At 40.2% G+C, this 27,026-nt stretch overlaps 1 protein-coding gene across 8 annotated transcripts in view; it reads right to left on the bottom strand.

Moving 5' to 3' along the window:
- The window catches only part of LOC135164521 (latrophilin Cirl-like), a 116,190-nt gene that overhangs the window by 7,612 nt on the left and 81,552 nt on the right, over positions 1 to 27,026 (bottom strand). For 7 of the 8 annotated variants that reach the window (XR_010299316.1, XM_064124949.1, XM_064124950.1 and 4 more), the window contains 10 exons: positions 10,196 to 10,382; positions 4,161 to 4,267; positions 3,765 to 3,936; positions 3,512 to 3,672; positions 2,658 to 3,302; positions 1,816 to 2,221; positions 1,094 to 1,319; positions 791 to 956; positions 439 to 653; positions 243 to 346 (listed from right to left, as the gene is read on the bottom strand). Coding sequence is in view for 7 of the 8 variants with exons in the window: in XM_064124949.1 (XP_063981019.1) it covers positions 243 to 346; positions 439 to 653; positions 791 to 956; positions 1,094 to 1,319; positions 1,816 to 2,221; positions 2,658 to 3,302; positions 3,512 to 3,672; positions 3,765 to 3,936; positions 4,161 to 4,267; positions 10,196 to 10,382 (2,389 nt within the window). In the remaining variant the exon portion in view is untranslated. Of the gene's footprint in view, positions 1 to 242; positions 347 to 438; positions 654 to 790; positions 957 to 1,093; positions 1,320 to 1,815; positions 2,222 to 2,657; positions 3,303 to 3,511; positions 3,673 to 3,764; positions 3,937 to 4,160; positions 4,268 to 5,238; positions 5,346 to 10,195; positions 10,383 to 27,026 lie in introns of all 8 variants that reach the window. The other variant, XM_064124951.1, reaches the window with a different exon arrangement.

The raw sequence follows: 27,026 nt of genomic DNA, 5'->3' as shown, positions 1-27,026 counted from the left end.
TATGTTGAATTCAAAAATACAGGAGAGATAACACAATTACAGCTTCTGTAAATATAGTCGAAGCTAGCGAAGGCTGTGTGTAATCTCAATGATAATCGATAAAAGCATAAATAATAATTTTCATCAATAGATAAACAAACTTCGCTGAACGAGATTATATACTTTTTTTTACTGGGTGTAACAACACAACAGCCGTATTTTCTTACATACTTTGAGTTGAACATAATCAAGCGGAATCTTACCTTGCACTAGCCAGTCTTGAGTGCTCCTTGCTCTTCATGGAGACAGTAGTGTTAGCGTGCCGACACATCATGTATATTGCCATGGATAAGAAGACCAAATTTGCCTGTGACAAGCCAAATATTTCACGGAATAAATAAACCACTTTTCAATCCCATTGAAGCAGTAACAACGAGCAAAAATTCATGACAACGTTACCAGAATAACGAGGATAACAGGGCCAACGAAACTGAAGATGAAATAGTTGTCTGCCCTGAGCCAGCAATATCGATCAGTGCCATAGCTCAACGGATCGATGATACAGGATATTGCAACTACTAATAAAGGACCGCCATAAGCCACCAGATAGTACCATCGTAATCGCGATTTCTCCGCTTCGAAAACTTCTATCAGCATCACATAAAGTTGAAAGCCTGAGCAAAACAGTATAAAAAATATCAGATAAATATTTACTCCTGCACTCGATGTTAACAGAGAAACTATTTTTCAAAAGAAGATTATCTTCTGGACAGGATCTTTATGCTGTGTAGTGGGTCAAGAAATGTCTTACCTTCGAGGAACATCCATGCAAATGCACAAAGGAAGAAGAAGTGTAGCAATCCAGCCACTACACCACACACAATCCTCTGATCTGTCTGTCCAATTCCACATACGAAGAGTACCTCAGCTATGAGAAGGCACACACACAAATTCTTGTGTATCGTAGTACGGTCAGACTGTAACATAATAGTTAGACATTCCATAGGAGCACAGAATCCGGGGCAATGTAACTTTATTAAATTTCATCCTTCTCCGCAAACTTTAATCAACAAAAATTACATAAGAGCAGAAGGGGAAAAAAAATATCACTCACTTTGAGTCCACGAAACAGCTGAAATGTCATGATGGCCAGCACGAGGCACACTACTGAGATGATACATCCGATATACGTGATGATTTGTAGCGCGACCTGATGGGCCATGTCCAGTTTCACGGCGTGCACGTCCATCAGTACAGCAAAGTTTGTGAGATGATTACACTCACATACTGTATGTGTCTCGTTTGTTTTACGTATGTGGCAGCCCTCCTCTGACCATGAACTATAAACAGTTTTAAATTTAATTCAGTGCCGTCTCTTATAGTTGGAAGCTTCTACTTGATAGCATAATAAGGGTGTATGGGTAAGTGTAGAGTGAAACTGTAAACAAATCAAAAGTCGAGAAGGGAAGAGAGAAAGCTTTGAATTTCACCAGAATGGGGAAAATCTCCTGGTAAATCTCAGCAAAACTTATGTAAATATGAAGTGAAAATAATGAAATATGCAAGAAAAAGGTCAAATAATAAAGAGAAAGGATCAGATAGGACATTATGTTGCTGAAAAAGAAATTCTAAAGATTTTTGAATTCCTATTTATGACGAGACTGCTCCCCCCGGAGCCCCTCGTCTCTACAAGGGGAGCTGGCAAGCATAGAAACCCGAAGAGGAATACCTCGAGTGCAGAATAAATGAGCTCAAGTTTCCTTTTGTGTCCAAAATACATTATTATAAACGTCTGTATGAAGTTTTTCATTTCTGCATTTTTTTTTTCAATCTTACCTCATTACATAATCCCAGAATACACAAGTAGGATTTGTTACATTCTCCGTGGTAAGATGCTCAAAATAAACACGTACTGGCTCCGTAAGTTGAATATGACGTCCTTTACCCAACGACGCCGAGATGACTTTGCTGTTTAGTATCCTGTTGCTGATGTTACGCTGCCGAACATCGTCGTTCAACGAAACAAAAGACTCCTCTTGCTGCGGCTGAAGTATTTCTTCCAGCCGATCGAATGCCATGAACACAAGTCTCACCAAGCCCTCATCTCTATTCTCCAATAGCGATTTTCTTGTTAATTCAACACGATCATTCGACGCTGTCCATCTATCGCGCGTTGATTCAGATGGAAATACCTCGACTTTATTGTCGATATTTCGTGTTTCCAATACTCGTACCTCCATTACTGGGGATGAGAATGGTTTTATTGAAATTTTGGACATTAAATTTTACTCGGGGAATATTCAATGTGACTGATACTAAACAAGGAAATGAAGGTAATAAAGTTATGTCACTGTACGAATAGCGGTCATTACGATGCTGTAGAAAAATCAACGGTAATTACCAGTTACGATGGCATTGTTATTACTTATTACAAGGATTATTATTCTGTATTTTGTGAAATGGGAATCTATATTATTATCGTAACTATCTTTAATTGTACCGCTTACTGGAAACTAAAATTGAAGGCTCTGTTCGACAATAAAATTGTTGCGAAAATACCATTAGCCAATGGAAGTTCTCACTTGAGCTCTGTAGAATGTTATGTTTCGTTTCTTCAAAAACTAAATGAAAACATTCTAGATATTTATCTGAAAAGCAATTTGGGTGTAGTAACTTACAAATATTTTTCCCCTCTTGAACAATGGTCTTCTGATGATGTAGTGTGCCAGCAAGGAGAAAAGCATTTTCCTCGAGACCAATAAGTAGCGAGGTTGCAACTCTCATCTGATCCTCGTGACTCAAATCTTTCCACGATGCCATTTGCGCTTTATCCAGCAAATTGCTTCCAGTTCTAACAACACCCTGTAACAACTCAGTGACCGTGAACTCACTCTGACTTGAATCACGATAAGTGCTTATATCTTGGCTCATTTTTTCTGCCATATTTTTTATAATTTTTGTGGTTATCATCATGTCACCACCGTAGAATATTCTGCTATTATTGGTAACAGCAGAGAGATCATCACTAATTGTGAGAATTTTGTCACCCGATTGGACGCGTGTCTCGAGGGATGACAGCCATACAGATCGACACTCGCTGAGATCTGGTGAATCTCTGTACCAGGTGGCTGAATCCTCAGTGGCAATACATCTCCACCTAGCCACACCGTTAGCACCACCTGGACAGCTTTGTACAGCAACATCACCTGCTCTCGTTGCATTCCAAAAGAGATTCCTTGCCGTTGTTGACTGGCAGTACAGTCGGTTGTAATCGTACCATTTTCCATTAGCATTGGGATCGGAATAGGGAATACTGGTTGACACTGCAAAATAATTACAGAAAATAACTATAGATTACATTTGATGATCTCGATATTTCCCTTGATTCCGAATTAACCGACACCGTAATTTTGAATAATTACAATGGAAAGCACTAAACAATGCGGTCAGCTTTCTAATTAAAGGCCCTTTGACGAAAATCCATTATAATACGGAATGCGAGTGCTATTCAATTTAATAAAGCATTGTGTACCTATGGGTCTTCTGCTCGTTTTCCACGATGCATATCCAGTCTCTGTCGTTGACTCTGTGGTCTCGGGGGTGGGTACCACTGGTGCACCACTACCCCTCGGAGGATACCATTCAAGCCGATCCTCGTCATTCTCATCCAACGTCCTCATTGTGCTCGTTGAACTGAAAAATATTGAATATTTTATGTCAATTTAGTCTGTCGTCTGGAGAATGTGAAGAGTGGTAGGATAAAAATGTTCAACGTTGCAGTTTACCTGAGGGGTGTTGTCACGGGCGGGCTGAGGGTTGTTATCGCTGGCAGCTGGGACGGTGGACTCGTTGCCCTCGATGGTGGGCGGACACTTGGGCTCGCTGTACTCCATACACTCGGCTGTGAAGTTATCAGCCACGGTGGACTTGGCCTTGACGTTGTCGTCGTTGTGGCAGCTGCAAAAGACATGGTTTATTTTTTCTAGGGCTACCTATCTCCGATTGGATTTTTTAAAATTTCCACTTGATTTCTTTCACATTGAAAAATCGGCTTGCTATCGCACTATCACTATCGGCGTATTTCGAGCTCATCGTTCATGCGTACAAACAATTTCAGTGTTTATTTTCCTCATTCCTTCTATCAAATCCAAGGAGAATGTGACAATCGTGAGTTTACTTACCAGACAAGCACTGATAGTGCGCCTCAAGATACTTGAGTGTGCTTGGGCATGGATCCCCAAAATGCATCGTTGACGCCGCTATACTGCAGTTCTGTTTCTCATTACACCTGATGAGAATCAGGGACGAAAGAAAAGTAAATGAAAATTTATTAGAAATTTTGAACTATTTTTTTATCGTTCTCTGTCGTACGTCATCATGGATCAGCAAGATATTTATGATAATATTGTTCATTGATCATCGAACCCATTTTTTATCATTTCCCTGGGAATCAATTCTACAATCAGAATTTATAACTGCTTGTTTCTCCCACCGGAAAAATCCCAGGAAGTTTAGTGCTATAATACGTTACGTCGTGAATTTGTGCAAAGATAATACGCCATCATTTTTCGCACACTGGAGCATCTCGCCCAGCTCGTTCAGGAAGGCGGACCACGTATTGGCGTTCAGCCTCTCGTAAAATCTTTCGCTTGGCGCTAGACATTATCGTACTTTTTCCCCGTTTGTACTCCCTTTCAATTCTTTTTTGCTCCTCTCCCTTTCTCTCTCTCTCTCTCACTCTCGAATTTTTTTATTCCCTAACATTTTCTCATTCTTTTTCTCTTCTTTCTTCCCTCGGAAGGGTAAAATGGGAAATCGTGGGCTTTTATCGCGTCGATTGATTTTTATTTGTCTCTGGCTGACTCCCCTTCAGCTTCATCCTAACCCATTCCCAGTACGGTCGTTTTCCCAATACCACATTCAGCGATACGCTTCGACGACCATGCATCCTCGATCCACTTTAAACCGAGTCGAGGATTTTTGCACGTTTTCTTGCAAGCTTGACCTATATACAATTGACAGAAAAGCCAAGAAGTACTTTTCATTCATCAGCGACACTTGAAAGAGTCATTTCAAGTCGCGGTTGCATGGTTAATGACCCCACGGACTTGGGTGAAGAAGTGAAATCCGCTTGGACCTATCGACATTTCTATTCTATTGTTGTTCGTTGGACGAGCTCGATGCGCCAGAGGGGGTGGAATGGGTAGTATGCCAAAAAAAAAAGTGCTGGTGGGGGGAAAAACAAAATAGAAAACCAACCTATACAATGAAACTGTGCTTCGATGTATTTTCCGGTTCCGGGACATGGGTCCTCCTCGAAAAATTGACTGTTCACTTCCAGCATGCACGAGCGACGACCGTTGCACCTGCGTTGGTCACGTACAAAAATAAATAATAAAAAAAGAAATACGAAGCTCTAGTTGTTCTTCCCCACCCTTTCTCTTACGTTAAATTGGTTCGTTCTAATTATTTAAAAAAAGAAAAAAGAAAACAAACCCATCACGGAAATTGAAATTACGAGGTATTGTTGATGCAAAGCCCATTTCAATGGAGAAGTTTTTGAAGGTGGGTTAGTTGTAATACGTGGACGACAAACGGACCAGAGAGACAACGCATTGAAAGAACAAAAAAAAAGCCTGGAGCGCGAGAAGGTTCCTGTGTTCTGACAGAACAATTGGGGAATAATGAATGCACAGAGTGTTAGCAGCAGTGACAGTAATGAGACGAAAAATTAGCGACAGAAAATGTTTGTTGTCGTTGTTGTTTTTTTTCCCCTTATTTTTCTCCACTTTTGTGACGATGAAGGGACAATGAAGCAGTGAGCTGAATTTATTCCGGTGAAAAGTTAGTATTCTTGAAGAAGGAAGAATAAGGGTAGAAGGTCACCGTAACCCAGAAAAACAGTTTTATTCAAGTAACTGAAAATCACCACGGTTTCGTGCTGCATTTCGTTTTGAGTGTAACTACAGAATATCAATGTTGAATATCTTGTTATTCTGAATTGAGTCAAGGTAATGAATCATTGATTGGAAATATTGTCCAAAACGTTTGCCTGGCACATTTCAATTATATCATCTAACATTATTCCAATTGTTTGTCGTATTCTTTCACGACTGGGACCAGACATGCAGTGGAGTTATTGTTCATTTGTTCGCAATTAATTGATGAAAAACAACTCAAGTGTGTGGGTTTTCAGATAGAGGAAAATAGCCATGCCAGCGGTGGAGAAGAGACCGGAGTCCCTCCAGCTTTTCATCACCATTATGCTTTGTGCATATGATACCCCATACACCGTATAGCTCGCCTCAACGTTAACAACATGAGAAAGTTTTGATTTGCTCGGAAAGATGTGAAATGTTGAAAAAGGTAAACTTATATTCTAGGAAAAAGCCGTATCGGATGAAGGGGGTTTTGGAAAACAGACGGTTGGACACGAGAAACTGTCATTTGGTGCTGATGCATGTGATACGCCCGGTGGTATTATTCAATTATAGCCTGACAGTGTGGATACTGAGAGGGAAATATTAAACTACACTGCTCCATCAAAATACCACAGTGAAAATATTATGTGGATACCCTGACGCCTTGGTTTTTGTTCTCCCCGGTTATAGTTTCATTCCCCCTCCTGAAGCGCTACTCAGATATTATAACATTCTATTCGGTTTTATCGATCTCTTTCACCTCCACCCGTAATCCCCATTATCAGCTAGCTCTCTTTCGGCGCATCAAAGATACGTCTCGAGTGTCGTATCAGAGGCTGTCGGAGGGATAAGTAATTCAACGGCTAGACCCCACTGATTCCTAACGATTTTATATCTATTCGGAGGGGATTGTGGTGAATGGAAGTGTCAAATTATTTAGGTATTTTTTTCATTAGCATTTATCAAAACCTTCACTGTCTGGATGATGTTGGAATTCCATAGATAATTCGATAGAGGTTGTCGAGGTAATTGATGTTAAATTTGGAGGAAAAATCCATCATGAGGAGACCACTTTTGATGGAATTTTAATTTTTGAACTCAAGGAAAACGATAATTTATGAAATACTTCCAATAACTAGAGAAAAAATTGAAAATGGAACCATCGAAGGAAGTCCATGGTGTATTTAAACTCTCAACATCATATCGTAGAAAATAATTGGACTGAAATTTGCAGTTCAATTATTTCTCCATCAACTTATGAATTCTCGATAATGAAATTCCTTGAAATTTAATTGTACCAATCACCTGTTAAAAATTTCCAATAAGTGCACCGGAAATTGCAGTCAGAAATTTTTAACCGTGTTTCTTTCCACTTTTTTCACCAGCACTCCTATCTACAACAACTTAATGACGTTTATTACCATAAATCCTTCAATTCTCGAGTTGAAAAAAAATTGCTAATGCTCCTAATAACAGCTAAACCAGCCTCGAGAATTCTGGAATTACGTGAATAGCCCTCACATCAAGATTAACCCGAGCAAATGACTCTACGTTTCCCCTCAAATTCCCTTCCCTATGTACCGATTAATTTACAAATGTCTTTTTTTTGCACATTTACCTATCATTGACGTTATCGCAAAACTATTCGAAACACGCTACTCCGAGTATTATAATGATCCTGTTAATTAGACCAGTGGACTCGTTAACGAATTTCGTTTGCAATTAGCATACCACGATAATCAGGATTTAGCCCGGGAAATTGGATTAAAGGTGGCGCGGGAAAATACCCTGTGAGCTGAGAGGAATGAAGGGGCTGTAGTAGAGGGGAGGGAGAGAAGGGGTTCGTCCACTCGCGTGGGCGGACATGACCGAAAATTGGATTTTAATTTTAATACGAAACGCAAGTAGGGAAAAGGTTCAGCCTGGCAATTTCACGTAATGCTCATAGCAGTGGTGATTGTGGCATTATTTCAACTGCATATTACAGTATAAAAATTTCATGTAAAGGGGAATAAAAACGGGGGAATTAATGTTGATTAATAATTTGTCGTTTTAATTTCGAATGGAGTGGGTTTATAATAGGCGATTCTCAGGGATTATGCCACCGTAGTTGTGTGGAAAATTGTTGAACGGATATGACTAAACAGGGACCGAGGTAATTTTTTTTTCCAATAAATAGAACAGTTGCTCACCAAGTGCTGAGACAATTAACACCTTCCATTCGTGATGGGTTATCATTCGATGAGACCTTGTTCTATGTTATGTCAATTTTGAGTAACCTACAACCACTAAATGCGTCTCTCGGGTATGTCTCCAATGCTAGCTTCAACGCCTACCCATTCGCCTTTAACCGCAGCCCACCTACCATATACTGTATATGCCTTACATAATATACGATGTATTCATGCCACAATGCAACGATAGTGACGGCGGTATCCGTCGATCGTGAGCCATCACTGATGCTCGCATATTTCAGGTATTCGCGATATTTTTGGATATTTCCATGAATTTGTGAGTTTTATTTTATGGGAAAATAGTCGTTTACTCCTTGAAACTACTATGGGATATTGCTATCTCGAAAATTCCGGTGTTTCATCTTGGAATAACCCGATAAAGTCGCGGATTCGGGGAGCACGAAGTCTTGTGGGAATATTAAAAAAATTCATGAAACTAAATTTTTCCAGGGGAGTATGCAGCGCGGGGTAAAGGGGGGAGGGCACACTTTACACTGGTTATGAAACAAAAAAATTGCTCTTATGATCAATGATTGGGTTAAATATCACAATGTAGCACCCAACAAGTACAATCCATGATGGCGCACACGAACTTATGATTAATGATTGATTAAACAACAAATGGGATTTTCAATTCTCTGTGAACTCATCACATTTTCGTAATTAACGCATGCAAACTCGTACACAAGTTGAGTAGGATGTGTGGAATATAAATTTATCATTTGGTGAAAACGAATGAATTTTTTTTTATTATCTCGGTATATCGCAACGCATCAGTCGACTGGCCAACCGATGCCGTCTCGATAATTCCAGGGATAGGGGGGGGGCAAGAAAGAGGAATGCATGGATTTGGAGCAGTAAAAACAGGTTGTTTATAATTGTTTCTCCATACTGGGAGTTTTTAATTTGATATAAAAAAAAATTAACTGAATATTTTTGGTGTATCAGAGGCAGACAACAGTCTCGTTTGTCAGAAATGGAGGTAAAAAGAGTAGCAGTATTTGAGACAACTATAAAATTGAAATGAGAGTAATAAGCAATTACGAAAAAAAAATGATTTAAATTAAACCCAGCCATGTAGATAGTTTAGTATATCTCTGGCACTGAGAGAGATAATTGGGTCACGTTTGTTAATCTTTATGAATCAAACCAGTACGTGGAAAAAAAGTATGAATATAGTGACTTCCATTAAAGGGGACGAGAGTGGTAGGGTTACGTTGATGAGTTTCCCAAGGAAAATGATGATTATTGAATTTCAAAAAGTCAATGAAGCAAGAAGCAAATTAAAAAGGGGGAGGTAAAAATAAAACCAGTAAGCTGTAATCTGATTCAATCAATCCCGGGGATTATGCACAGCGACCGAGAGGGGAAAAAAAGTTATCACGGTAGTGGGTATAACGAAAAAGAAGACAGATAACCCAGAGAAACTAGGGAATGAAGACCCGAGGGATACGATTAAATGTGAAATGGTGTAGAATAACCCAGGAAAAAAATTGACAGAAACACATGAGAATGTTAGAAGGTGTTCCCTCACTTTAAATAACATGTATACATTTCCTTCACGAAGAACAAAAAAAAAACCCAGAGGGGATTCTTCTGATCGGATGCTGTTGGATAAGGTGAGATTGTACGATTATTCGTGCGAAAAAAGATCGAGAAAAGGAAAGGTTTGCAGTTAGAAAAAGTGTACGAGCGAAATTTTCTCAGCATCGGGTATCAGATCGCTGATAGAGGAGTGACGGTGACTCTCTATCCACGTATACCCGAAGCCAATGCGAGCTTCAATGGTCGAGCAATTGGCCAGTTCGCTCTACCAACTGAAGCCGCTTCGTTCGTTCACTTTCTTCACAATTTCCCCTTTCCTCCACCGCTTCCTCCTTAGTTGTTATCTCAAACCCCTTTTCTCGTCTTTTTTTGCACAATCCTCCTGTGCGAGATGTGCGTTTTACGGTGAGAATAATATATATATAAAAAAAAAAATACAGAATGAAAACAAAAATGTAGATGGTGAAATTGGAATTGGAAACCCAGTTATGTTTATTTGATTTTTGACTCCCTTACCTGCTGTACAGCACCCTAAATGACTTCGGTGCCATGCAGTTCACACTCCAATCAGTGTTCCCATGTTCATTGCATATCGTTATCGAGTACCTCCCATAGTTGGCTCTTATCAGGTGTATCAATTCACCCTCACCGCACTCAATCTTCAGCGTTTTGCCCTCGCACTCGTACGCTGTGTCGTAACGCTCTGTAACAGAGAAGAAACTCTAAGAATGTTTTTCTTTTTTTATTCAACTTATTCTGTTGACTATGCAAATTGTGGGAAAATTCACAAGAATTTGCCACTAATGTGGCAATAATAGATTTATGCACAATCACTCGTGAATAAACATTGGGATCTTTCGGGGTGATTGTGTACATATATATAACAGTGGTTTTAAGCCTCGATACCTCCTGCTGTCGCACAGGGCGGCCTACATGAAAGGATACCGGCAACCAGCGGGATGTCGTCAGCTCGAATGTTGCCTTCTCCTCGAAGACACGAAACTGGATATATATACGTATTTATATCTCTGTCTCGCTTTATGGATTTGGTATTTTATCTTTTTGTATCCGTGGGTTTGATGTTAAGAAACACAGCGGGACTATTGTTGATCGAGAACAATATTTCACTCTTCTTGCCCTGAGGGAGTTTGATGTTGACCCACTATTTCATTCACGTGTAAGTTTAACAACTCTTGTGGGGTGTGCAACGAAATTATCTCTGGTAAGTTTAATTAATCGTTGAGAATTTATGTCATTTGTTACAATAAGGATTTGCATGGTGATCAAAGCGGAGGCGGATTAATATTGAGAAATATCATTTCCTTTGAACTATTTTTTACCGCAGACTTTCCAAAAATTTTAACTCCACAGTTTTGAAAGACACAAGATGAGATTTTCTAATTTTTCAAAGTGAGAGATGTACGAAAAACCAGTTGTTCATAACTAACACGCGTTGTGGGCTGCAGATGACAAAATAACCGGTGATATCCGGGCATTTTTTAGTCGCCCCAAATTAAGACTTTTGAAAGTTCAAAATAATGTATTATCGTTTTGGGTATTTTGGGTGAATTCGAAAGGAACCTAATTATCCAGTTCACTCCTAATGGACAAATAATGTAACAATATTCCCGAATATTTAGAAAGGTCTCGACCCCCACCGCGACATGGAAATTATCGAAATGCTGGTGGCAAAGAAGAACAACTCTCTCACTTCAAGTGAGAAGTTTCTGAAACAACCAGTCAATATTTCATCCCTCGGAACAAACGAGATAACAGCGGGCACGCCTGCCCACCCTACACCAACAACACGAACACTCGCACCACTTGAACCCCCTTGTGGCATCCACTATTCCCCGTGGGCTTTCACCTTTCTCGCTGCTTACACCCGCTTCTCATTCTCCTCCCTGTCGCTTTTTTCTCCGACGCTCAACCACCCGTATTGCGGTACAGAGAGGGGTCCAGCCCCCCCTGCCCACAACAGAACTCATGCACTTGTAAAATATTACGAACTGGGCAGGGCCATGGGATTTGTCGCACACGCGTGTCTCCATCTGGCTAGTATGGCCTCTTGAAAGGACCACGGAGAATGAAAAAAAAAAACGAGGGAAATAATGCTCTCTCTGTGATAAGAGGGGCTTATTTCTCTCAGTATTTATTCCCGTATGGACATTTTTTTTCCTTCTTATTTCCCTTATTTCAAGCATTCGTGACGCACCAAAGAGCATTTCAGATATGTTCATTGTTTCGGTTGGCAAAAGATAAAATAAATCTCGAGCGTCTTACCTTCCCTTTTTTCTCTTTGGCCGCGTGTAAATTATGCACGCATGTTACGTACGTACAAAAGAGACTCCTCGATACATACTTGGGTTATTTCTCGGGGCTCCGGGCCCCATCAGCAGGGCTTTCTTTTCCTTTCTTCTCCCCGGGGAAAGGGGGCAAGGTGATACCTACGAAGAGGACGCGCAATCCTCTCTCGATCCGAAGGAACCCCTTATCTGATTTCCCGCGACGCGCACAAAATCCAATCGCACTGTGCGCAATCTCGGGTCATATTTTCCGTGGTGATTCTTTACTTATTTCTTTTGGTTGATGATTTTTTTTATTCGTTCATTCGGCTTGTTTTCATTCGTTTTGTTCGAGGAACGCGCGAAGAACACGTGCGAAAATATGTCGGTGATTTTTTTTTCGCTCTCTCTCCCTCCCTCTATATCCCAGTGCCGTTGGAACGCGTGCTGACGTAATGCAGGAAGTTGGATGCCATGTGGTGACTTTCGGGGAGGGAGGGGTAGAGAGATTTATTTAACTTCGAAAAGTGTCAATGACTTTTTGAAATTTCAAATTGAAAATCTGTCCGACGGATGGAAAATATTGAAATTGTTTCGTGGGTTTTTCCGTCGAGAGTTGAAACTCTGATAAACGAACGAAAGTCCAATCGATAAATTTGTCAAAGCCATGGAATCAATTACGAAAGTGGAGAGAAAAATACTGATTGAGATAACGAAATAGGGGTTTCTCTTTATGTGTCAATATTTTCATGTATGATTGTTTGAGAGCGTGTATCGATGGAAAAACATCTCAACGACTGGAAAAATGTTATTTCTATGTCAAAGGCGATGGGAGGGACCAGTCATCGTGTAATATTCACCAGTGACTATTGACACAAAGATCCATAGAGCATCAGGAATGGTTTTTTAGGTCGCGGTTCAAGCGATTTTCAATCCTCCATGTTCAATGAACATTTTCCGACGAAATTAACAATGACGAGTGAAAAATTCATTGGGACAAGTATTACTCCCAATAATTTGAAAAAAGTTCTTCAACCTCTCGAGGCACGATTAGCACTTTCCAAAGCAAATAATTCATTTGCATTTCCCTCCCCTTTAACACTCACTGTAGCCATTCACTACTACATCGAGAATATTATTGAAATTTTAAAAGATTTTCTTCACTATAGCGCTGTTAATCGGCTCCGTATCAATTGAATATTTCACGCTCCATCAATATCGGATTTAAAATCTTTAAGCTCCCGGAATGATCTCACACCGATACAACACATTAATCAGTCGTTTGATTTTTTCTTCAAAAATTAAATTTAATTCTCAATATTATGAGTTTCACAGTTGTATTAACAAAATACATGTTTTACTAACAAAATATATGAAAATACCGTGGGAGTGAGTGATTGTTAAGGACTAGATTTGATTGAAGGTGAGTCTATTCATTCTAAAAAAAAATTCCCCCACTGATAATTAACTAAGGTTGTTTGGAATGAATGAATCATTCTATCAGTACAAAAAATCTCCTAAATAATCTCTAAAAACCTGGCAGAATTATAAAATTACGCAACAATACCATAAATTACCCCATTCAGCGCTGAAGAATTCACTCTACCTTTATCCTCCATCCAATTTTTTCTTTTCAATTAGTGACTCACAACGGCCATTATAGTAAATACCTTCGTTTTTTTCTTTCATCCACGGCATACCTCAGCCCGCATTAAACGACTGAGAGAAATGACGATGTAACCCTGACTCCAGGCGGTCGTGTAAGTTTTTGGCATATCAGTGAAAAATAAAATAAATAAAAAAGAAACAAATGAGAAAAAGCCAGACAAGAGAAACAGATAGAAAAAAAAAACATTGTAGTGCACTTTAAGAGGTTCGGATAACCGTTCGTTTCAGCTGACCGTTATATTACCAAGGGTTATAGATATTATTTGTGGCTCTTACCGGTTGCATAGCCCCTCCCTACCTCCCTCACTGCCTTTCTCTCCTTGTCTTTCACTTACAACATTCACGCAGACCTTTCTTTCCGTTTATCGAGACGAGAGTGGTCGTCGGTTTGGACGGGACATCCGTAACTAATGACCCTGATAGCCGGGACTCTTTCTGCTCGTCTCGCTTCGTTCCTTAACATTTTTTTTCCCTCTCATTTCGTCTTTCTCTTGCTCTCTCCCTTTTCATTTTTCATCTCTCTCCGTTGTTTTATACTTTTTTTGCCCTCTCACTTCCCACCCGAGTGCATCCAGAGAGGAATGGAGGGGGCGGACACTGAGGAGGAGGAAAAGACAGACCCACCTCATCTTCAGCGCTCACGAATCTTCAACGAACCTCGACGCTACTTAATTAATTTCTCGTTCGATACGATGCCAATCGTCCAGAGACCATTTTCCCTCCTTAAACTCGATCAGGGGACGGGGGAGACACTCTCAACACCTAACCTCACATTTTCACCACTTCATTTCACGGAGATTGACTTTTGCAATGGAATGATAAGTGATTAAACGTGGGAGTTGTAGTGATAATTTTCTCAATTACGATTTCGAATAATTGGGGGTTAATATTAGGGATCGTGTGATGCCGTGAGATCAATTTTATTTCGATAGAAAATCCTCAGAGCCCTGGGAAAGTATATTCACTGTTAGAAATTTTTGGGTTAATATTTCAGGTTGAATTCCGGGGAGGTTTATCATGTTGAGAAATTAAACATTCCATTGATTTTCAGTTGGAACGATTTAAACAATCATGATACAATACCGGATTTTGCAGTGGAATTACTGCATAAAAACTATTAAAAATTCATTGAAATTTCAATCGTTCATACAATTTGATTTCTTAATATTCAATTTTCACCGGAAATCCAATAGTTCTGAAATTTCTGTCGCTCTCCCTGTGAGAACTCATGAACTTCCTTCAATTCTCCATAAAACTCGAAATGTCATGATCATTTTTCCCCCAGGCTATAACTCCACAGAATTTATATTCCCGGACTATCAAACATTAGTATTTTCCCTGGCCCCTTCTACCATCTTATCAAAGATATTTCCGGTTTATCGCCTTTAGTCAAAGGTTAACGTTTACTTGTTAATTCACTGTTTCAAGATTCCTCGACCGACGCGATTTGACTGGATAATCAGTTTGAAATACTCACAAAATTCAACATTTAATAATTGAAATAGCCTCATTGAAGCTGACGTGACGTGCATATTGTTAATTCAGTGTCGTCTTCCGGTTTAACGTCCGGTTAATAGTTTTCATTTCCTCGAAACGATACGAGACAGAGTCAAGAATAGTACGAATGCACTTAACCGTGGATTCCATCATTTCTGGAGTGATTTCGTATTCCTGTCGTCGTTATTTTTGTAATGGGAAGTTTTTTGTCTCTTTCAGTTTTTTTTTTTCATGAGAGTATCCAGCATTGATCCGAGATGTCAAGTGGTGGCATTGATTATACACGAATGCGTCAAGAGACCGGAGCCGCCTTGTGATTTGCATACACCGATTAGGAGGCCAGTCTGGCATTAGTCCCGGGCGTTATACACTCAGGTCTGTGCATAGGTACAAGAGGAGCTGTTTAGACCGAGCCAGCGATAACCATTTGGCTTGGTAGTGGTATTGCTTTCTGTCTTTCGTATTACTCAACTCACATTGACATAAAACACATACACATTAAGGGGGAGAAATGTTGATGGTTGCCACGAGACGACGGGCTTTCTCATTTCCTCCAGTAGGCAAAGCTGACTGTATATACTTTACCCAGTACCTGCGGGGCATATGTGGCCACCTAATTGGTGATGAGCGTCTTCTTCTCCCTCATCTAATACCGGACTCGTTCGCCTTGATCGTTCCTGCACGCACCACCATGACTTCAACTTTACATCGGAAAAATATCATTTCTATGACGTTGGTTGTAATTTATCGGAGCCTTTCATGATGAATTTATGTCAATGCTCATGCGCCTCGCTACTAATTACCGGAAGAAAAACAGTGATATGCACCGGAGAGATTCACTAGTCAGAGGGAATAACCTGATTGGTTAGCAATAAATTGTTGGATCAGTGAACTTCAACGCTGGAAAGTTAAAACATGATTTTTTTTACTTATTGACTTTTGCCTTGATTTTTCGTTAAAAAAATCAAGGTATGATAAATCGCCGCGTAAATTCTCAGCAATTCCAGTGTGAATTCTAATTAAGACCGCATTGAATTTTATTTCCATCAGTATCATGTACGGAAAAAGAAAATGAAATGAATCCAAGACAATTAATCTGACCGGTGACTTTAACTTTAATTCGGTTTCACTACCCGCGCGTTGGAAGCACAAAGTTTCGAGCCCGAGCAACATAATTCCCTCATTATCGAGTAAATTGATTTCTGGTAATTATTAGTGGCGATCAGTGAGGTGTAGTTTCCAACTACCTACCTCGCTTCTCCCTGGTTTGAAGCCCACATCAAAAGCATCACTGAGGCGATTCAAAGTACATGTCCGTGCTTCATTGGGTATTTGTAACTAAAACAGGTATGGTCTATCGTGCCTTTTTACCACCCCCAAACAAACTGTACGGTGCCGTCAGAAACAAGTTAAAGCTCGTTTTAACTGAAAGCTCACCCCTCTCCATCCTCCCCCTCTGCCATACTTCGAAAGCCACCCGAGCATTGAATCAGACAAAGCCGGGCTCGAATATTTTGTGTAATGTATCAAACTTGTCGAGATTCGCTCGACTGCTTGTAAACCCGCAACGCTATTGATTTTAAATTAGTGGAGAATTTCCACTGTTGTTGGCCTCGCAAGTTGCTGAAAATTTCTCAAGTACCTGGTTGGGTGGCGAGGTGGAAAAAAAAAAAATATTGCAGAAAGGGTTGTGAGGGCGCGGCTGTGTGTAGAGCACACATGTGGTGCCTGCAAAGGGGTGCGAGAAAGAAATAGGCGGAGCATGAATCGTGCATAAAGGTGTCTAATTATTAGTTCGTGCAGAGGCGTGGCGCCAGATCGAATCGGCGTGCATGTGTCGGGGCCATAACGTCTTCCGTGTTCTTCGGCGCACCTCTCGACGGCTCTCTTTTTCGTTTTACCCCTCTTTTAGGTGATTTTTTTTTACTCTCAGAGGCTTTTTTAAAGCCATGATCACAGGCCAGCCATAATAGGCAGCATGTGTCACCCCGTCAATACCTCCCCGTATTAATTTTCGGTTTATGCGACTTTCGGTAACTTGCGGAGCATCAACGAGAGGTAAAGGGATAGGGAAGAGACAAATGAAGCGGTAATAGGAGGAGCGAGTTCCATTGAGATGGTCTTTAGTCACTGTGAATGAAGACGAATATTTATTGTTCAGTTTTTTTTTTGTGGGGCGTTTTTTTACGAGGATTTTCTCACGTTGTTCGAGAAGTGGAGGATGACTGTGCAATAGCCTCGAGATGGTGAACGTCGCTGCGCTTAACCGTCTGGAAATTTTACGGATGATTGAAGGAGCTGCATTTCTTTAGCGATGCTTTTCACGCTATCTCCACCAGAATTTTTTTGTATCTAATTAACAGTTGGATCGATCAATTCTGGGTTAGCTTTTGTTGGTGTGTCTGATGGGATTCATTGGAGGTATTGGTTAAGGGAATCAAGTGGATCAATGGAATTGTTTGGCTTTGCATGACTGCGGCTACTCGAAGCTAATGAAATACCTGTACAATTTTCATTTCAATCTTTTTTTTGAAAACAAAGGAGATTCCACGTGAATGCACTGCAGAATTAAACTACTACTTGCAATTACTTCAATTGATAATTCAACTGTTTTTGCGATTATTTCGAAAGCTCGACCTTTAACTTCCGTCGTCTGATGCTTCATCCGTGGAGGATGAAATTTCCACTATTGACATTCAATGTGTACACTGAAAAAAATTCAGAGTCAACTGCGACGTAAAGTACACAAGGAAAAGCGTAAAGCAAGTCCACAATTTTTCTCTCTGTGTGAACGCATGCATGAAGTACATTAATTTCGGAGTTGAGTAATGAGTGGATAAGTGAAAATTAACATCACTGAAATATTAATGTAACCATGACCAAAGGTGTTACAAGTACCAACAATTTTTTTTTATCGAATGCACTTGTAAATCTAATTGTTCGAGAGATAAACGTTTCCCCCCACAGCATTTTTCCATTGGATTCTTTTTGGATCCACGATGACTCTTGGTACAGTGAAATTTGTCATAGTTTTCCCCTCAATTTTAATCTACCATTTCTCTCTCACTGCGATAACTGTAAAATCATACCCTAACATATTTAAAAACTCCGGTGACTCTCAGTCTCCTCTATCCAATACTTTCACCACTACGGGCTAAACTGCAACATCTGACATGGAATATGTAATCTCCACTTTACTTCCTGCAAAGTACGCGATTCAGAGTTAGTCACTAGAACTCAACTGACTCATTCATGTCCACAAAATGCCACAGGAATGACAGAAAGCTGAAAGCATCAAAGGTCAGTCCCGTTCAGTGAAAATCGCGTGGAAATTTTTTTTTGAAAAAAAAAACATCCCACACGAGTTTTCGTCTACACCCCCTTCATTCACACCGAAATCCTTTCAGTTTCACATTATCGTTATCTCCAGTAGCACGTTGGGATTCACCTATTGTACTGTACCCCAGAATAGCTCAGAGGATTTCAATTAAATTATAGAAATTCCACAGGTGTATATCGCGCTAAACATCGCAATTATCTGTGCACCTTTCCCTGGTGCAGTCCCGTCGGCAATTCATGACCTTTTCGTATTAAATAGGATTTTTTTTTGTAGATCTATCTTCAACTTCTGCCAACTTTTTAAATCGCTCTCGGTGGATATTCGACCTCAGAGAGAACTCTTGAGAATTCAGAAAGTCGCGAGAAGCCGGCGGGAAAGGTGAATGGAGGGGGGGGGGGAAGGGGACAATTGAATATATCATTTCCCCAAGATCTCCGGGCAATGTAAAATATACGTATAAACTCAGTGAAACTTCACTACTGCACTATGAGATTAATATAATGAGCGTTAATCTGCTCGTGTGGTTGTATATGTACGTGTGTATGTGCACTGCCGCCTTTATCGTCTTCTCATTAATCGGAACACAGAAATACATTTAGGCTACGCCTGTAAAAACAAGGCAGTTAGCTCTTGGGATGTAGACCTCAGGCAAGATAAAGGATCATTGGACGGTGCGAGGGAGAGAGGCCAGAGAGGGAGAATTAAACGATGAGAGGGGCTCAACAATATAAGTGTAGTGTGGGGGCCCGAATGCGGTAGCCAGTACCACACCGCTAACAACACGCAGCGTCCAACGACCCATTAGGGTACGTGAATTTGTTCTCATTTAGCTTTATATTTCCTTTAAACCGCAGTCTCTTTTTGTTGTACTTTATGTTGAATTTTGAGGGAAGTGTGAGGCTGGATGGCCTTTTTTTCGGCTCCCAAAGCGTGATTAAGAGTTTTTTGGTAATTCCGTTCTTGAAGAAATTCGGTGGAATTTTCTAATTTTTTTTTTTTTTAAGGGGAAGCGCTCTATCTCGATATTTCAGATTTTATTGGAGCGAAATGGGTCGCCGTTTATTGCACACAACCGGAAATTTCAGTTCCACGGTAGAATACACAAGGATTTAATTTTTATTCTTCAAATATTTACAGAAATATGGGATGATATTCCTATTGTGCTACTTTTCAATTTCAGATTGAAATTATTCAGTCGGGATTGCAGTCTATTTCTGTTATTTGTGGATATCAATCGATATGGGAGAATAGAATAATTACTGGTGGTGCTCGAGGTGAGGCGAGAGATGCCAGAGGAAGGTGCAAAAAAAAAAAAACAGTAACGCACATGGGAATGGGGCGGATGGAGATGGGCCGCATTTCGTTTGGCCATAGCCCGAATTACGAGTTTCGAGTTTCGTGGTTCCGTGGCTCGAGTTGGAGTTACGCCAGGACAATGCAGTTTCGCTGAGCTGCGATTACCCCCCTCGCACACCAACGAGAGTCGAGGGTAGAGGAAAAAACTAACGGCCGTACAGTAATTAATCCGACTCCAGCCACAATTGTAAGAAATTGTGACTGTGTTATCTATTTTTTTGCCATTTTATTTTGTATTAATCGAGATTCGTAAAAATATTTTATTTGAATCGGGCAACATTTATGTTTTCAGTTTTTTGCAGTTGGATTTGCGAAGGCTGTGAACAGTGGAAGTATCCATTTATAAAAACCAAAAGAACATTCGCGTAATGAAAAAGGTCGTGAAAAAATTACGCACCAACTCCAGTAATTTTTATGCTAATTTTGCGAAGACTGGAATAAAAAAATGAATAATCTCTTTTAACTCCGAAAATTTTATTCAATGGAAACGTAATTTTAACGAGAAAGGAAGTTGAAAAGAATACATTCCTCGAGTTAATCGCAGTAAACGTTTGCTCTAGGTCGTTCCGTACTTTTTTTATTCATTCGTCTCCACCCCATGTGACCCGGGGATGATACCCGTGAGATTAGAAAATGCAAAGTAGGTCGAATTTTCACTAAAACCTTCCATAAATTCAAGGGAAAAATTTTCAGTGAACAGTGATCAGTGATTCGGACTATTTTTTCGTAATTTCTATCATTATTTCCATTGACAAAGTAACTACGTCAACATTCCCTCTGCTCCAACCGGCAAAGAATTTTTTTCTATATTTTTTAAACGAAAATGGCGAGATATTTACACTTTTATTGCTGTTTGAACCCCCTGCTTTACAAATATGCGAAACATGCATTGATGAAAAATCCTCAATCCCCATGTCATCAAAATTCAATATCTCTGAATCGCTTAAAAAACGATATATTTTTTTATTAATAAAAAAAATTCCAGCTGCTGTTGACTGTATTTTAGTCGTTTGATTGGAGGCTATTCTGAGTATTCAAAACATGAATTTACAGAATTGAAAAAAAAAAACATATCCGTGAGCCGGCGATCGAGCGAACACAAAATCAAAGTAACTCCTTTTATCTCTCATTCCAAAAGCGTTTCGAATAGTTCCATTCCTCCCCCTATATTGATTGGTTTATACATTTACCACTTTGTATATAGACATTACTCCCATATACGTTTGCAAAATAACCGAGGTACCAGGCGAATACAGTGGAAACTGCGCCGCGTTTGGTATCTCTGATCGTTGCAGGCCAGTAACAACGGCAATTAATGTCCAAGGGCTTGTGCCGAGGTACTTCGTAACCCAATGCACAGATACAATCGTAACATAGATTAACTGCAATATAGACCTTCGGGGATGAACTCCGCGGAGTACAACGGAGCTGACCGATACCCTCGGCAAAAGGTTTTGCGGTGGAAAGGGAGAGAATCGAAATTACCAAAACCTTCCGGCTTTTTGGTTATCCATCCATTATAACTATCCGGTGGTTCACCTTCAAGTGATTTGCAGCCACCGGAGTGGTACAGTCTCGATTGTTTTACTCAGAGAAATACCGATACATTCCCCCCCTCCACCCTCCTACAATCCAAATCTCCATATTTTTTTATGTTCTGTTCTTTATGACCATTTCATTTCTCTTCGATTTTCGATAAACTGGTGGGAAAAAATTGAAACTTGAGGGATAAGCTGGCAGGAATTTCCACAAGAGTGAAATGTTAGAGAGAGATTGACATTTCATGGGGATTCAGAATAAAAGAATTCGTAAACGAATATATATTCTCTCGTTCTTGACAATTCGTCCCTGGTACCTTCGACATAAAAAAAAATAATTCCCCTTTCACAAAGTTGCCAAACATCGAAAGCCCTCTTGAAAGGAATTTTTATTTCGATATTCACTCTTATCTATGCGCACGAGATGCCATTATGAGAAGATGGAGGAGACGAGGCACTCCCAGGTAGAGGAGTGGAATTCTCGAGGAAACCGGGCGCCTTATACTCGTCCCGGTCGAACGAGTTATTATCTCTATCCAAATACTTATACTCGTCCCCAATCCCACACACCTGACACTGTGACAAATTCACTCGAGTCGAGAAATTTCAAAATCTTCAAAACTATAAGACTACGTCTCGTCTCCTTCGACGGGATTTATTAGAATTGTTTTTGTATTCTCGTGAGATTAGAATAAAAGGGATCAACGGTGAGTTGAATGGAATTGAAAAAAAAGGTTAATCCTACGCGGAACGAAATTTCTCATAACCGTACCAAAATCAGTGCCTCAAAATCCACAAAAAGATATTTATGCTCACCTAGACTCCCTCATGCCAAACTCAATTCCCAGAAATAGTCTTGCATATTCGGAGGGTGGAGAGTGGCGGAGAATCAACCGCAGGAGTCAAATAAAATTTATCGATATTTTTTTTTATCCTCCTCGTTGGGCGAAAATTTACAGAGGGAATTTTCGGTTTAGGGTGGCACGAAAGACGAGAGAGTAAGCGAGAAGTTTCAACCTCACCCGCACTTCTGCGGTTACGAGAAGAACGCAAGAGTTGGTGAGATATAACACTCGAGTAGCTGGAGTAGCTGGAGAATGTACGTCGTCGTGGTCTGCTACGCGCACACTTGAATCGTACTTTTTTTTTCCATCCTCAATCACTCACCCTCACCCCCCATCATCCTCCCTCTCTCCACCTCCCGAGATATAGGAGAGAAAAAAAAAAATCATCCCCCGACTGTGCTTCGTCACCCTCAATGCTCGATTTCGCCGTCTCTAAATTCGCTTCACCCTGCACGTAATCCTCGATTTAAATTTGATGGTGTGTGTCGAATTTGACTGCACAGGGAGTATAAACTTTCTTTATATACTTCTCTTTCATTTAATCTACATAAATAAGATGAAAATCGTTTTAGGGGCTTTTGAATTTAAGCTAGGGAAATTCTCATTTGAGAAAGATCAAGGGAACAAATTGATTTGACTCAAGAGTTTACATACGCAAACCGCTACAGTATTCAAAGCTGACTGAATTTGGTAAAGCCACGGCGTTGAGCAGTTAAAGGTTTTCAGTAGAAATGGAAGTGACTTGCCACATCGAGAATTTCATCATATGATCAGACAAAAAATGCGGATTTCTCTGTGTGCATGAAATAACCGAATAAATTTCCCTGAAATTCAAAATAATTTTTTACGGAAAATTCTGTCCTTCGAGGTGATAATTGCCAATATTACTTTAATTATTCCCTGAAGATTACTTTAAGGATCGGCATAGAACCTGATCATTTACGTCGGACCGAACTAAAAAAATGGAAAAAGGGGCAAAAATGTAATTCCACGTTTCTAGTGTTGAATGGAATGTTTCTCGCAGCGAGTAGTTGCGTTTCGAGATGGTACATACATATATTTTCCCATTTCTTCGAAGGTGGGCCTGAGTCTCACAGACACGTATATCCTCCAGGGCGTAGGCGGCCGTTTAACGCAGTAAATTTTGCGCGAAAAAAAAACCCCAGCACAGAGAATGAGGAGGGGTGAGGGGGCCAGGGGGGGTGGAGGGGTCCCTTTCCCCAAGTGGCCATGGCTCTTCCGCAGTACGAGTCCCACGAGCCTTTTCTCTTTTCCTCCTGCCTCTTTTCCTTTAGCTCCTCAGACACACCACTCACTCACACCATTTGTTTTTCCCACCTCTCTTCTTCATCTTATGTATTTTTACGCTGCTTGTGTGTTGCCCTTTTTTTTTTCATTCCTCTTTTGTTTTCTCACATCACGAGACGCTCGTCCATCGCAACCCAACGATCTCCACTTTCCCCCGTTTTTACTGCCCTCTTTCTCCACACCCTTACGCACTCAATCTCTCTCGATATGCACTCTCACCGAAACGCTTTTTTTTCCACCCTCATTTAATTCAGCCGCGAGCAATTCCATAATTTCCCCTAAGAAAAATTCTTCCCCTTCTCACTCTGATGATGGTCTTACAAAGTTTCTCAGATTTGCTTCTCATCACTTTCTTATTTCCCTTCTTTTCTTCAAACACGTCCTCATAGCCCTGTAATCTCCCCCCGTGTGCGCATGAATAATTACCATTGGCCCGCTTCAAATCTGTGTAGCAACACCCGCCTTTCAATAAACTTACGGCAGGATAAAAAAATGAGTGGACTTCACCCCTCAGTATCACCCATAAAGTCTCAGGATCTGGCTTACCTGGAAAATAAAAAAGAAACATTTGGTAAGTGGAAAGGGACTCATCGATCAATGAATTCATTGGAAATAGACTTATTGACATCGTATATTCCCTTTGGTAGATATGAATGGCTCTGAATATAAAAAAGGGCCGACGATGAATTATTTATGTCAGTTGATTTTGAATTTTTTTTATACTTTTATGAAATTTTCGAGTAGAATGGAAAAAATATGTGATATGCAATTCATGAAAATGCACACTTCACTGATATTTTGCCGATTTCGTTCTTTAACATCCAAAATTCAGCGAGTGAAATTAATTCTTCATGTTTTAAAATTCACCACTCGAAATTCATTTGTGCCTTTACAATCCATCGCAGTGGAAATACAAATCTCCGGATTTTTTTTTTGCAAATTCTGCTCGACCTACCGCATATCAATTCGTCGAGTTCCGTGGTTGATGTTGATATGTATTTATAAGAATCACTGAAATATAAAAATGTAAAAGATAAAGATTGTTTCCACTCGAAATACTACAGATTTCCGTTTGAAATCTCCACGATACGGAAATTTCTGTCAAAATTTTTTTACTAATTCAGGTAATCACTTATACTTCAATAGCAAGAAATGTTTGAAGCATATGAGTCTCGAAAGACACGAATAAAGACCCTGTGACCACCCATTACAAAAATATATCAACTCTTGCATAAAATTCCATGAGTAATAAACTAAAAGTGGAGCAATTCCCGAAAATTCGATAATTGCTGTGACATATTCCGGAATCCCGATAAATTCAATTAATTAAGTACTGATTGTCGGAAATATCTATTTTGATTTCATCCCAATTACGAACAATGTACAGACTCGAAAAGGACAGTTATATGCAAAGCCACGAAGTAAACGAGCTCCACCATCAGCAGCCCCAAAATTATCTCCGAAAATGGCTGAGACTATAAAAAACTGCCCCCTTAAAGAATCATCAAACCCGAGTACTTCGTCTTTAATCTTCCAAATAAATTCTCCACCAGTAAACACGCCTCAGGGATTCACTCGTGATATACACATTGGGGCCGTCATGTTGAAGACCTAAACATAAACATGTATGTCACAGCGCAAGACTAAATATTTGGCCAGATGTCATCTCAGGCCAATGTACGTTCCTACGTTGGTTTAGAGGGCGCACAACAGTGCACACTGGTGAATCCAACTCACTGTGTCCACGAATACATGGTAGAGCATTCACTAGCATCTCTGAATCTCGCGTTACACGATGGGCTAGTGCAATAGACCAAGGACCGATTCTCGGTGTATCACGGTGTGATTTGCCGACCACGGTGGCCTACGTTAATGTGTACACAGATATATACCCCCCCTCCCCCATCCTCCACCCCCTCCTGCCACCCCCATTAGCATTGAATCCATTTGGCATATGGGAGGAGGTAGAACAGTGAGAGAAGCCCCCGTCGGCCTTGTTTCCCCTCCAGCAGCAGCCAAATCACTTGATACGGGACGACTGTATCTACTGCATAATACACAGTTCACCAGATATATTCATAAAATACCAGACATTAGTTTACCAAACCTTCAGGTTGTATTAAGTGATCTATAAATTCACCAGACATAATTGCCATTGGGACTTTGATCATCGATTAGCCGATGCAACACATGCATAAATGCATAAGAAAACCCAAAGTGGATGGCATTTCGTCTGACTTTTATGAAACGCAGGTTACAGACCAGGTTGAAACGGAGAGGTATAAAAAAAAAAACCTATATTGATTCACTCGGGTTGAGTCGAGGTCAATGGGATTCGAAATGCGTTCATATTCATCTTTGATGTGGTACACCCTCACCCCAACGTAACCAGTTTCTATTTTTTTTATGAAATATTTCTTCACAGTGGACGTACGCGTGAATAATTCACCGGCTCTGGAAACTTCGATTCCACTTCTCTGGAGATGAAAAGAAAAATTCATTTCCCATTTCTTTTTACGTATTACACGAGAGACGGACTGAAGGCTAAACTCGGTGTACCGTGTGCTTCGAGTGGTTGTTTTTTTTTTTTATTTATGATGATGATGATGATGATGATGACGGGGGAAAAAAATTTGATGCAGGAGAAACATGTGCTTGCGGTATGTCTGCAGATGGTAATGTGGGGGTCAGGAAATTCTGTGGGTCTTCCCTTGATTAAAAAGCAGTTGGGATTAATAAACGTGGTTACGATTCATTGTCTCACGCGAATAGAGGATAATTAATTGAGGCTATTTGTCAAGGGAGCATTTCCAGTCGGGATTTTAGGGTGAATTACATAACTCCATGAGTTGTATTGTTTACCTAAAGTACTTGAGTTAATATTTAAACTGTCGGTGTAATTAATCACTGTTGCAATTGAAATATTTCACTGACGAATCATCGGCGGTGTGATAAATGTGATTGGTGGAATCGGTTTTAACAGATCAATTTTCTATGAAGGATTATGTAGACTTGGGCATACGCCCACAGTGTTACAAGTCGTCCAGTTTAAGTTGAAAACGTTTCTACGTGAGTGGCTGGGAGTGGTGGATTGAACATCTGGTATCCATGGCGGTGTAACGGACCCAAGTAGGAGCAGTTTCATCTTCAACTTGAAGGATTCATCTAACCACGCACTAAAACATTCCTTTATATCACTTCCCTTCCGTCGTTTAACGATCGTTCGGGCTGTTGACTCTGTGTTTTCCTCCCGTTTATTATATACTTCTTCTCTTAACTTATTTTTATTTCACCTTTTCCTATTATTTTCCCAACTCGAATTGTCGTGTGTACGCCCGGTGTTTTTTTTTCCTCCCCAATCACACGAAAAACGGAGCCGTGCTATCCAAACCCAGGTCCTCGTTTATTGTCAGCATTTTTTTTCTATATTGTACTTCAACTTACTTCAATTAAATTTCTGTCGCTAACACGATTGAATGGGCATCGCACGCTCTGTACACGAAAATGAGA

Source organism: Diachasmimorpha longicaudata, chromosome 7 (assembly GCF_034640455.1).
Source record: "Diachasmimorpha longicaudata isolate KC_UGA_2023 chromosome 7, iyDiaLong2, whole genome shotgun sequence".
Lineage (NCBI taxonomy): Eukaryota > Metazoa > Arthropoda > Insecta > Hymenoptera > Braconidae > Diachasmimorpha > Diachasmimorpha longicaudata.
Note: the sequence above shows the minus strand (reverse complement) of the source record. Positions and strands in the feature narration are given on the sequence as shown.